Source organism: Polyodon spathula, chromosome 20 (assembly GCF_017654505.1).
Source record: "Polyodon spathula isolate WHYD16114869_AA chromosome 20, ASM1765450v1, whole genome shotgun sequence".
NCBI classification, from domain to species: domain Eukaryota; kingdom Metazoa; phylum Chordata; class Actinopteri; order Acipenseriformes; family Polyodontidae; genus Polyodon; species Polyodon spathula.
In genome coordinates, this window is record NC_054553.1 from 27,895,354 (window position 1) to 27,909,303 (window position 13,950).

General features: G+C 42.3%; 1 protein-coding gene across 3 annotated transcripts in view; it reads right to left on the minus strand.

Moving 5' to 3' along the window:
- Nucleotides 1-13,950, minus strand: part of LOC121295888 (protein sidekick-2-like) — a 137,822-nt gene that overhangs the window by 31,845 nt on the left and 92,027 nt on the right. For all 3 annotated transcript variants that reach the window (XM_041221010.1, XM_041221008.1, XM_041221011.1), the window contains 3 exons: nucleotides 12,543-12,702; nucleotides 5,379-5,485; nucleotides 4,614-4,761 (listed from right to left, as the gene is read on the minus strand). In XM_041221010.1, coding sequence (XP_041076944.1) covers nucleotides 4,614-4,761; nucleotides 5,379-5,485; nucleotides 12,543-12,702 — 415 coding nt within the window. The remainder of the gene's footprint in view (nucleotides 1-4,613; nucleotides 4,762-5,378; nucleotides 5,486-12,542; nucleotides 12,703-13,950) is intronic.

Here is a 13,950-nt window from a genome sequence, read left to right on the forward strand (position 1 = left end):
AGTTAGTGTGTCATAAATCAAACGCAATCTTGGGGTTAGTCTAAAAACCCTTTTTGACAAAGGACAATTGTCACAAAGGTTATCTCCCCCAGGATAAAAAGTCTTTCAGACAACTGACTTTTTAAGTTAAGTATGATTCTTACTACGTTTCAGTGTTTGTGTACCATGCTGCCTAGAAGGAAAGGTTTGCGCGAGGGCAGTTCAAAGCTCAAGCACAGGCCAGCAGCCACGGAAAGAGCCCTGCTTCTCCTCTCGAGAGCAGTGGAGCTCCAAATAGGATGTCAGCAGTGAGAGATTGGCTGTGTTTCCAATCAATGTATTATTATTACCGTGTGTTTAACAATCTGGATTTCGATCACGAATGGATGCCCAGGTCTTTCCCACTAACTGCCCGAGAGATGCCGCCCCACGGAAATGAGATGCAAATCTTCAGCGTCCAGGCTGCTGAAGAATACCAATTAAACACGCAGGGGCTGGCTTAGGAGGGTGCAGAGCATGTGAGGCTGGCACAGATACAGCTTAAAATACGGACTCTGTGCAATATAACATGTTTTGGCTTTCAACTGTCCTTCATGATAAAATCATTGCAAAAGATGTATCTAGATTCTAGATTATTCCAGTTGTCCATGGTAATGATTTCATGATGATTTCACTGCATCAGCCTTTAATTGCTTGATGGTTCATTGCTCCATAATAACCCTCAATAGCCTTGTGATGCTGCTAACTGTTCATTTGATCTTTCATGCGTCAATGAATAAACACTTTCTGTCTTTCATGGTCTCCATACTGAGCAAAATGATTTGATAATATGTCCTGTTGGCCCACTTTTCAGTATTGAATGCCAGGTTTATTTACTTATTTATTTTTTGGCCCATTTTCATGAAGTGTAAGCAAGCTTTTGGGAATACATATGCAACTTCATCACCTGGGGAGAAGAAACAGAACTGTCTACATATGTTTGCTTTAGAATTTGTACATATGTTTTCATTAGTGTCTCCCGAGACATAGTTTCCTGACTATTACAGTGGCTATAGAGGGTTCAAATGGAGGGTTGGAATAATAATTGATTATTGCGATAGTAGTGATAATTGGTCTTGATTTCTTATTGCACTAAAATAGGATTAGCAAGAATCTCATCAAGAATAAAACAGCACCATTGCTAAGACATGTTATTCCTCACTCTTTCTGTAGATCTGATTTGTCCATAAAGAAATGCTAGGAAGAGGGTTGATAGTGCCATGTAAATAAATTGGGAATCAAAAAATAAATACTTCAGTTAACCCTCTAGGCAGAAAATAGAACAGTGGTGAGGCTTTATTTTAAAAAGCCGACAAGCAAAATGCGGACCGATAAAACGATCTAGAGAGAAAGAACTAACCAAGAAGAAATGTGCAATTAATGTGAAACATGATTTTCTGCTAATGGTAATTGGTTAGCCTACAATCCATAATGGAGAATGTCATTATCATCTGAGCCAGACCAGGTGTATACAGAGTTTCAGAGGTCAGTGGAAACTGAACTTGGTCTCTGTCTCTCCCCAGTCACCACACACACTGGGAGCCTGACTATCACTGCTTCAAGACTGATCTTCTCAAAACTCAAAAGTGAACAACGGACTCAAGGCTGGTCAGTGCTTATTGGATTGTCAGCTGATCAGAACTCAATAGCTAAGCAACAAGATCAGGAGGGTTGAGCAATACTTTGATATTGTGAACCCAGACTGTTTTCGGAAAGTTTATAGTAGCTTTTTTAATCAGGTTAAAGAATGTAGTTAGCGGACTTCATTACTGTCATCGGGTCAGACCATAGTAAGCTAAACTTGTCGTGGTTGAAAGCTCGAGTTTGTTCTGGCTGTATCTACCGGTCATCTAGTCGTCTATGCAGTAATCTAGTTCCCTATACAGTCATGCAGTACTGCATCTTGAAGCCTCTGCTCTCTTAGCTTCATTCATCCATGTATTGCACTCTCTCAAGCACAGTAAACTCCATTATTGAAAGAGAAACTGGGTACTTTTTGCTAAGTAGCTGGAACAATCCCTTTTGAGCAAAGCCTTCACAGGGTGAATTGGCTTAGGAACAGTAGGAACCAAGGTCATGTAACACACTGTTACTTTGTACCTGGGAGGATAGCTTCTAATGCACGAATATTAAACTTATGGTAGCAGTAACTGGTGATCCACGACCATGTGAAGTTTAGAACGTTACATCTCTTCGCATTGTGGGTACGGTACGTATTTGGTAGTGGTGCTGCTGGAGTTTCTGTGTTTGAGGGGAGAGTGTAGTGCATTCCCTGTCAGGTCACCTTGCTTGCACAACACTTGTTTAACTATGCACTGTTGATGTTAAAAGACCTATCCTGTGCAAATACAGTAGCTTTAAATCCCTCTCCCCCCAAACGGCAGAGAAGAATCTGTCAACAGACATGCTTGCTTACTACTCAAAGTAAGGCTGCCCCGTGAAAATATCACAACAATCAATAATCCCTCCCCGAGGAGAATGAAAGCCTCTACACACAGCCCCCCGGAAGCAAAGCGCTAAAAGAGAGAGACGGTCTGAATGAGGGATAAATAGATCAGCTCACTGAGGCAACGATTTCTGCTGCCCCTGCATATCCCTGAAAAAGCGCTGAGGTTCATAATATAGACCCCCTCGTGTACACACACACGCATGCACGCACGCATGCACACTCACACACAATCCAACACATTAAAAAAATAGAAGTTAACTAAAGACTGGAGTAATTGCTTTGAAAACACGGCTCCACTTCAAGTAAAATGCCTAATAACTTTGCACGGATGACTTGGCTACTTATTTGAGTATTGTTCAGGTATATTCCAGAGGTTCACTGTGAGTATATCAGTGAAAGGATACGTATGCAGCTCAATTTAACTGAGAGGTCAGTCTCTGGAGGTCAATGTCAGGGCAGAATGGTTGAGACAGACCGAGACAGACAGAGCGTTTCACCTCGCTGCCCAGCTCCGGCTCGCTCACTACCTCCTTCACCAATTAATATTAATGCACTCTAATGGCTGTGATCAGAGCAGTAAAAGTGAGTGGGGAGAAACCATTTAATATGCCCTTTGTGGAACATTAGAGATAGCAAGAGCAGCAGAGGCACAGCGATCAATTAACAGCCTGGGATTCCCTGCCCCTGAGGGACCCTGAGCTCCTGCTTCACTCTCCTAGTCTGGACACACTTCACAATGCAGGTGCCCTGATTGAGATTAACTATGTTCAATGTACACTGCTAATGCTGCTAGCCTCCCAGACACAGAACAGCATGCTAAGCACCAGTAGTGATTACTGTACACCTCTGTTCTCTTTGTGTGCCAGACATTTTAGCCAGTTCAGAGATGATCATTTTACTGCTAATTTAATGTAAGGCCGGTTGCCCAGCATGCCTCATTTTACACCATGCAATCAATCTACTGTCCGTCCTTCAATGTTAAAATGTACGCAGTATAAATTCCTGATAAAGAGACAACAGAGACAGTATAAGGTTGTTGATGAAGGACTTTTTGTTGCAATGTTCGTCTACTAGACAGATATTAGGATTAAGGTTTTAAATTGTGGATGGTTTATTACAAGTAGATATATACAAATATACAGACAGTATATAAAGATATTAACTTGATAATGCCATGAATTTTAATGTGTTCAAGTAAAGCATTGGCCAGCATGAATTCAACTGGATGTAATGTCTACCTTTTTTTTTAAATTAATTTATGCCAAAATTTTTTTTTAAGATAATATATATTTATATATTCTATATATATATATAATATATATTCTAAATATAAATCTATATATATATATATATATATATATATATATATATATATACTGAGCATCAAAAGAAACATATCACTTATATTTCGATAAAATTCACTAGATGTGATCAAATTCTGTTTTAGAGCAGGTGCTGTGACTTTATTGTGCAGATTAACAACTGACATCACGAAGATGCTGCAAAATGATCTGTCGATCTTGGGCAGGTGTTGTGACTCTTGGTCTCCCAGTTCGTGGCCTGTCATTGACAGAGTGTGTCTGGTTATACCGTCTCGCCAGCTTTGAAATTGCTGGCTGTAAGCACCCAAGACGGCAAGCCACAGTACGCTGCCTCCAACATGCCAGTTGCACGAAGGCGCTACTCTCTTGACAGACGTGACATATTGTTTTTTCTTTCTGTGATTTTCTTTATTGCTTTTATTCAAGCTTGCAATTCAACAGTTGAAATCACTCCATATCCAGTGTCCAATCAACTGTTTCACTAATTAGGTGATTAAGTGCATGTGCTTCAGTCATAGTCACTCAAGCGTGTCATGGTCAAGGATGAACGAGTGATTAAAAAGAAACCAAAAATATTTTCTCAATTTCCATCATTTATATACCTTATTTTTTTTTCAAAAATAAATGTGTTATATATAATAGTAATGAGTTCCTTTTGACGGTCGGTATAAAATGTACTTATTGCCTTTGAAATGAATAAACACGCACGCACGCACGCACGCACACACACACACACACACACACACACACACACACACACACACATACATACAGATAAATACACACACAGCCCTCCTCTGATCCTGTATGTGGACTGCACTTACATGCGGCTGCTGGGCGGTATCTTGCGTCCGTCCCGGAACCAGGTGACCTGCGGTTGGGGGAAGCTGTGTATCCTCGGGGCGGGGATGACTGCACCCTCCCCCTGGGATACGCTCTGCGATCGCTCCCCGTCCTCAAAGTTGCCCATGTCTGAAACATTTAAAACGAGAGCAGCGGAAACGGTCAAACACTCATTTATCACATCACTTCACATTCATACCAGATCTTTAGAGACGTTTCACCAGGAATAAAAAATGAAACTGCCTCCCAGTTTTCAGTACAGTGAAACTTTCTAAATGAGAAAGGGGAAAGGAAAAAAAGTCTCTTTCTAATTGACTGCTTTTAACTGCAGTAATTAAAACACAGACAGAATCATTAATATCTCTCCCTGTTATTGCTAGTCATTAAAGGTTCAGCCTTATTAATTTCTCATTACCTACTTAATTAAGCACTTTCAATCTGATGGCTGCGCACATCCCCCCTCCCCCGCCCAAATTCAATACCTAGTATAACAGGGACAAGAGAACAAGCCTGCCACACACACATTCCCCAGGCAAAGAAAATGTCTTCTCTCAACAGTAAGGCATCACAATCGATTGCAGTGTCTGGCATCACTGAACCTGCTTTTACTTAGAACTCAGAATTTAGAATTAGAACTTAGAATCACATTTCAGCTTTCTCAAGTTGACACGTGGAGAGTACTGAAGGCCCATTATGAGTACCCTATATATACACATCTATGATTTGTTATAGACAGTGGTACTCACAAGCCACCTGCACTTCCGTCCTCCTCTGCATGAGGGCGCCCACACGGTTTCGTACGATGCATCGGTAGAAGCCGGCGTGTGAGCGGTCTAGGGACGGGATCATATACCTGAGAGAGGAGACAGAGAAGGGAGATGGGAGAGGGGTAGGAGGGGAGAGAGACAGTGTGAATATCAGTATATCAACATAACGCTAAGACAACCTTGGGTCTATTGAGCTGATCTTAACAGCAGCAGCCCTTAATACCATTCAAATCAATACAAAACCCACTCACTTGCACTGTTTGAGTGACTTGTTCTCAATGACTTAGTGGTGGCAGTATTGAGATCTGATACTATAGTTCAAGCACATTTGTATTTGTCTTACTTTAGCTGTTTTCCCAAGCCTTTCCCTTGGTTATTCTGTGCATTTACCATATTGGACCGTGGTTTTCATATGTGTTTATATGCTGGATGTTACAGTGCCTTACCTCTTTGGGTTTTGTGATGCTTACCTGTGCTTTATTACACTTTACTATGCTTTTACTATGGGGAACTTTTATAAGGGATCTTATAGAGATGTAAATACAGGTTATATGTTATATTTGTTATCCATTAGTATACAACGACTTCAGATATTCAACCATATCTCAATCCTGTTCCTTAAAATGTGTTCCCAGCATTGTCCCCAGTGGTGTGTTGTTATAAATGCTGTCCTTTAGTACACTTTGTGGATATTAACAAGACTGTGCCACTTGAAAAGGAATGGGCTCCAATCTCCCAACTGAAATTCTTTCAAGCTGCTTCGCCCCTGTACTACCACTCCATTATTTGCACTTTAGGTCTTTATAAAACTTGAATGTTTTCCTGTTAAACATTGTCTGCCAGAAAAAAAATAATTCTACAGCTCTCCTAAAAATCGTTCTTGTTGTTTCTCAAATACCCCCCTCCCACTCTACGCTACGACCTTGAAATTCCTGTAGTGAATACAGCAGCAGCAGCAACTCCAACACTCACAACAAAGACTGCAGTTCCACTTTTCTCCCCTAGGTGGCAGTCTAAGACACTCTATCACTGTACAGCCACCCTAGGTGATTATTATTTTTAGGGACTGGGTCAAAACTTCTGTGCCTGAAGAAAAAGGTTACCACCAGTTCCGAAGATTAAACCATTTCTTGCAGGAAAAAAAGCCCTATCTATTTGTCGTCTTTATTAAAGTCGATGGAGAACATCAACTCAATTCTTTTCAACCTAGCTAAAAGAAATAGCCTGCTCTCGCTAAAATCCCTTGCCCTTGGCTACTTTATTGATTGTATAATGATACGGTTCAGTAATTAGTTTGGATGATTCCATAATACATAATGAGTGAACCAAACTACTGATTATATATTTATGTATGTTATAGTATAGTCTACACTCAGACTTTAATATATTTTTCGTCGATTTCTTTTCATTTGTATTCATATTATTTAATTCTAATTATTTGCTTTATAATGCATTTATACATTTGACTATTTTAAATGCTTACATATTTAACTTAATGTTAAATTATACATGGGACTGATATATAATCTGTACGGGCTGTGAAGTGCCTGGCTCAAATACATATTGTAAGCCTACAGTATCATGTTCATTTATCTTAATCTTTTCACGTTAATATTTCATTTTAAAATTTGAAACAACGTCACAGTAAGTGGCAATAACACAAAGGTGAATTAGATCGCTTTGCAGCAGTGTGTCAATACTTTTAGGCACCACATTGTGTATATTGTGCATCTGTATATATATGTAGCTTTCAGCTAACCAGGTGTCAGCGTCAATCAATCAAGCTGTCAATCAAGCAGCACCTTACAGGCGCATCACTGCTCACCAGGCTAAGGCAATTATAAAAAGTGCAATGAGAACAAAAGGGACAGGGGATTTGAAATAGCTCTCAGAACACTGACAATGTTCATTTGCTTATCTCTGAAGCTGATCATCGGCGTTCTATATGGTCTTTGTTTCCAAACCAATGGAGGAGAGCTGCTGGGTGCTGCAGGAACACTTCATTATTGCTTTCAAGTGCTTATGAGTCACATGAAGAGAAGGGGCCGTGCTATAGCAACAAAGAATTCTCACACAGTAAGGATCTGACAAAAAAAATAAAATAATAAATTAATAAATAAATAATAAATAAATAAAAAACATGAAAACTGATAGAGGTGTGATGAAAACACTGATGTGTAAAGTAATGTTTTTACTTGACATTTCCCCTGCACTTTTCCATTAGGTTTGCAATCTTCCCGAGTTCTGTTGCACAAATTGCGTTTTAGCTGTTTCGCCCCCTACAGCTGACTGCGCAGCAGCGCAGCAGAGCTGTGGAACGCTAACCAGCCCACTGTCTTTTGTTTCCTCATTCCAGAAAGACAGCTGGGTTAATGACTATTCAACACTGTCAAGCCTGTCCTGGACTGGAAGGAGTGCCCTTTCTCTTAGGGGGTGGTCACTAATGACAGGAGCTCATCATATGACTGGAGTGTATATCAGGTGCATAGTTGTTTAAAAAGTTATATTGAAACTTTTTTCCTCTCTTCTCCTCCCTCTTGTCTTGGACGACAAGGTCACCGATAAGAGAATTCACTTAGGCCTGCAGCGCTCCGGTCTCAGGTTCGATCCCAGTTGTTTTAAATAGCTATTGACCTCTAACTGAGAGATCAATAGGGACATAGGGAGAAAGATACAGGAGGGAGGGAGAAGGGACGCTGGTCTCAGGTTCCGTCCAGCTCTTAATGTTAGTCTACTGTGACCTTTGGAATGAAAGAATCGAATCAGCTACATTCCACAGCAGCACTGAATTGACCTGAAAGGCAGTTTAGAAGGTAAATGAATGAAACTATTGCAGACATTAGAATGGCACTTGATGAAGGAGTTTATTCTTTCACCCTGTAGACTGAAACTAAAGTGGATCTGGACAGATAGTGGAAGACACAGAGGTGAGAGAAGAGCGAAGTGAACGGAAGGAGAAATGCGTGTGGCGGGGTGGGGGGAGGGAGGGGGCTGGGGGCTGAAGGGGATCAGAGTCTGGGTCGATGGGCGGTCTGGAATTGTGCAGTCTTGTTCCGAGTGGAATTCCCATGATACCGCCATTAACAACCCAATAATGAAGTATCAAATAATATTAGCAGAGGGTTAGCAGGCTACACAGGCAGTCAAGTGTGGTAAATTACTTCTTGTGTGAAGTCTATTAGTGTTAATGGCATAATTAACAGCACCCGAATGTGTGGGCTCTGTGATTTTGCCAGCATGGCTCCAAATTTGCACACCCATACATAGTGACATACGTGTATACATCCATGGTTACACATTACAAAATGAATGGTATTCTCATATGGGGAGATCCACTGTACGTGGACACTACCTTATTTGAACAAATGCCTATGCCACTTTTGATCAATTTCAAGAGGAAGACTCCCAAGATATCGGCGTCAAGCAAAATCACAACTTGATCACCGACTCTCTAGATGCATCCAAAAATGTATGGCATAACTACAAGAAAGGGGGAAGACGATTTCTCCGCTGCCAGCGATATGCATTTCACATTGATTGGGATATAAATGCTGGCTGGAATGTTGCCTGCCTGTCTGCCTGCATGTCTGCCTGCCTGCCTGCCTGCCTGTCTGCCTGTGTCTGCTTGTCTGTCTGTCTGTCTGTCTGCCTGTGTCTGCCTGCCTGCCTGTTTGTCTGTCTGTCTGTCTATCGGCCTGCCTGCCTGCCTGCCTGCTTGAATGTCTTTCTGTCCCTCTCTCTGCCTGCCTGTCTGTCTGTCTGTCTGCCTGCCTGCCTGTCTGTCTGTCTGTCTGCCTGCCTGCCTGTCTGCCTGCTTGAATGTCTTTCTGTCCCTCTCTCTGCCTGCCTGCCTGCCTGCCTGCCTGCCTGCCTGCCTGCCTGTCTGTCTGTCAGTCTGCCAGGCCTGGTTCTCAGTGCTGCCAAGGCAAAGCAGGTCCCTGCTGTTGCTATGGAGATGAAAGACCTGTGAGGTGGCCTCAGCCTGGCACCCACAGCTGCTGTCAGCTGCTGCCCTGCATCAGGAACGTTCCTCTGAGTGACTTGATGGGAAGGAATGGTGTTTGCCTGAATGACTTGATGGGAAGGAATGGTGTTTGCCTGAATGACTTGATGGGAAGGAATGGTGTTTACCTGAATGACTTGATGGGAAGGAATGGTGTTTACCTGAATGACTTGATGGGAAGGAATGGTGTTTACCTGAATGACTTGATGGGAAGGAATGGTGTTTACCTGAATGACTTGATGGGAAGGAATGGTGTTTACCTGAATGACTTGATGGGAAGGAATGGTGTTTACCTGAATGACTTGATGGGTATGATGCTCTTGGGACTTTCAGATTCAGGGGAAGGGAGGGGGGGAGGTCAGAATGGTCACTACTGGCTTGCTGGTTTTCAGATGGTTGTGCAGGTTTAGAAGGTCCACTAGCAATCTATTTACTGTAACGTTCTGAGTCAACTGTTGTCTAGACACTATTCTATGCTGTAAACCTGGGTTTTTCTATGTTCCATTTCCCAGCTCTCAGCTAGTCACCACCCACCTATTTCTTTCCTTCTTTTAGAAAACATGGTGCATATTTTGACATACACAGACACACAGACAGCACTGATTAGAAGGGCAGCCTCTACAGGGCTGCAAATGGATTTTCAGTAAAAGCACAAGTCTGTAGACAGGCCTCAGTCTCACTGGGGAGCAGTGGGCTAATTGATTTGTTGGACCCACAGGTTGCAAAACCCTGCTGAGTTTTAGGGAGGGAGAGGAAGAAAACAAAAAGTGAATCACTCAGATTGCCAGTAGTTAAAAACAGCGAGCCACGTGTATGTGTCAGGGATGCAGCTCAAACACATATGGCTGCTTGAAACTGTGGCAGAACAGCATCCTAGGGCTTTTTCGACAAGGCAGGCAAGCATGCAAATCTCTGTGGCAAGTATAAGTGAAAGCTCTTCGACTGGATCGAGAAACAGCACAGTGTATCCAAGTATGCTGTCAGTATACTGCAAATAGAGCACACTGTTTGAATTATTCTAAAGGATACTTTCCATCCCTTCTTCGCCTTTTCTTATGAACATACTGTTTCCCACCACTCTGCTCGGTAAAGGACACACAGCTTGCCCACCTCCCAGTCCCTTAGCTCTAACCACTGAGCCACACTGCTTCCCTCCCAGTCCCTTAGCTCTAACCACTAGGCCACACTGCCTCCCTCCCAGTCCTAATCCCTAGCACGACTAATGGATAAGATAACATTAAAACGCTTAAATTACATAAATAAATAAATAAATTATAAGAATTGATAGCAAATCTAGTTAACAAGTGACACCACTGTCATCATTCTGTGGACAACGAAGATTAGTGGTTTGAACTTGTGTTAATTTGTACAGAGCCAGCATGAAATTATATCTGCTAATAAAAAAAGTACTTAATACCGAGACCACTTTCAAAGTCTGTTATTTGTTTAAGTCAGATCTCAGGTCTGCCTGATAAGAGGCATTAGAGCGCTTCTTATAATTATGTATTAAGAGAAATTACCTCAGTGAAAATGACCTGGCGTACATTAGCTTCCTGAACGGCACTCTTGAAAACAACAGTGGAGCAGCATTACAGATAGACAGCCCTCTTATATAACTACCGCGCTACAATGGTCCAAGGCACTAGCAAAGAAACAGCAGGCTAATTCATTAGGTTTTCCTGTATTTTACCTCTGGAGAACTGGGTTCGAATCTGGAGCTAGCGAAACGAGCTTGGTGGTCTCAGTGTAGTCTCCAGGCAATGTCAGGTGGTCTGCAGCCAGAGCTGCTGAGCCTTTGGAGGGTATTTCTCTATTAAACTGAAAGAATGGCGTAGTTCTTCGCGAACAGACCATATTGTCAGCTCAGCTGTCTCAATGAATAGCACAAGGCGAACTGCATTCTGAACACTTCTGCATATGAATCTAATGTGTGTCAATGTAACGTCAGCTTATACACACTCGCCACCTGCCTCATCATTATGAGAGTGGCTCCCTTCTGCAATCAATAGAGGCAGGCAGGGAGGTTGTATAAACGTATTAAAAGTTGCAATTTCATTGCTTGCAAATTAACGTTAATAATTGTTGATACCGAAGGTTAGGAACTGCGTCAGTAATGGGGTGAGAAGTTAAATTTCTGAGTCTGTACAGGGCATGATAAAAACCTACCATAACACTGTCAATAGGGTGTAGAGCTACCACGGGCAACCAGGACAGCACTGATTCCACGTGAAAACGTTTAAATTGATATGGAGCAATGCATCACCATTCCTCTAAAGGGAAGTCTCGAATAAGGAAGCACCTGCCAAATGTCTACTAAGATCTAAGGTTTACAGCTGAGACTGAGAGATGCTGCTTTTCTATATGTAACGGGAGGTGTTGTGTGATACAGTGCCGTTACGGACTCTGTCCCCTGTCGGTGAGATGAGAAGAGATGAGGTTAAAAGCTCTAAAACCATGAATGCATTGTGGTTTAGATGTTTGCTCACAGAGCACGGGTTCACCAGTTCCCGCCCAGCCTTGTTAGATATATTAAAAAATATATACGTTATCCAGTCATATATGCAGGACAGCCCAGCTGCACTACAGATTGCAGACCGCTTATTGTTCAATCCCTACAGGTTCCAATGGAGACAAGGCTTTTAATTGAGACCCCAGTGTTGGGACACTACAGTGCAACACTACAGCCTTTTAATCAAGAACAGTGAATGGAACCGTCAGGCACAGCTCTCCAGTGCAGATCCTTCAGTTGACATATTTTAATACCAATGCAAGATAAAGCCATTTTATGCAACGTTTGAAGGGAGATTAAATCTTCCCCCTTTGAGTTAAACAGCCTTATATGAGCTCTCAAGTCTAGCAACTGATCTCGGATAACACGCGTCAGTAACATTTAGTCAGGAGCAAATACTACAAACATCTAATAAAAAACAAACATTAGCCTTACTTCAAACATCCAACAGCACATACCGGCTGATGGTGGAATGGAAAGCAGATTTCTGGCAGAGTCAGAGCAGAGAGATTGAGGAAGTGGTTTTCCTGCTTATATAAATATATACTGCTGTGTTTAGAATGTAAGGTGATGCAATAGTACTGTATGAGTGAAAGAGTTCTAGCTTTGCCAGCGGGACCCCTCCACGTACCTGTACTCCAGGGAGAAGCGGGTGAGCTCTGTATTGTTGTGGATCCACTTGAACTCCAGCGGCCAGCTGCCCTCCGCCATGCAGGTGAGGACCAGCCTGTTTCTCTCCAGGTGCATCTGAGAGCGCACAGGCTCCGTCTTGAAATAGGGAGGCACGTCATCTGGGAGAGAGAAGAGAGAGGCGCGGGTTAGAGAAAACAACAGCGGCAATGGGGACTTAATAATATCCCTGATTCTTGGTGGGGGGTGGGGGAGCTTTAAGAAAAGTGGATCACGCTATTGAACTTTTCAGCAACACTCTATAAATCTTGTTGTATGTTATCTAATCTACATATTTGTACACACATACAATAAGCCAATGTATCATGCTGATACACTACTACTTCTGTATGTATCTGCATTGCAGGTAGCAGAAGTCTGCATAGCTTTGCAAAACGGGACACCCAGAATTGTGTCATCATATTTATACAATTACTAAATACAGGAGAAGAAAAGTAGTCAAATGAATTCCAGCTTCTTAAAACAATAGATCACTCACAATTTGCACCATTTTAATGCCAGGCAATTTCCACCTCAAAAACAGCTGCACTAAAAAAGGGCAATGAGATCAGAAATTGGAACCCCAGTCTGCCACGGCACACAGTATCATGCGCTGGTTGGGTTCCCAGAAGTGCCTTCCACTTTCATGCAATTGTCTCTAATTACATCTCAACACTGCTGTAAAAATGGCTAGAAGCAATAGGCCCCGCAGTACTGTATCTTTCCATTTACCGGTACGTGCCAAAAAATGTAAGCTGCAATTACCAGCTGAAGAAGCATTTTCTGTTACTAATTCACATGTTCAATTCCATGGAAAATACCTCCTGTTCTGCAGTCAATTCTTAAACACATAATATGCAGTCAGTTCCATATTTTCATTAAATCATGCCTTCATCAGCCAGGTATAAATATTAACCTTTTGGTTTGCTTAAATTATTAAACTCTGTCTCGTTTTAAAGGTTCTTCCCTCCGGCACTGTCATCAGAAACTGTACTGAGAGTTAAACACTCCACTGTCAGCTCTCCAACAGGGTCATTAACCTGTACCTGCAATAAGCTCCAGTATAATCACTCCATCCTCAGCTCTCCAGCTCTGTAACTCCAGTCTTGTCGTTAGCCAGCACCTCAATAATGAGCACTAAAACACTCTTTCACCTCCCACTTGTGAACTAAGCCACGTATGAACCCACAGAAGCGAAAGGTTAGTGACTGTATTAACCCACTCAGTCTCCCAGCAACCCCAGCATGGTGCTCAGTCACCCCCCCGGAGACCAACTGAATTCTCTACGCCTAAACACTCTGCCACTGGGCAAGGCTGAGCACAGGAGCCTCGGAGCAATGTGCTTGAAGGAATCCCATTTACATTTCATG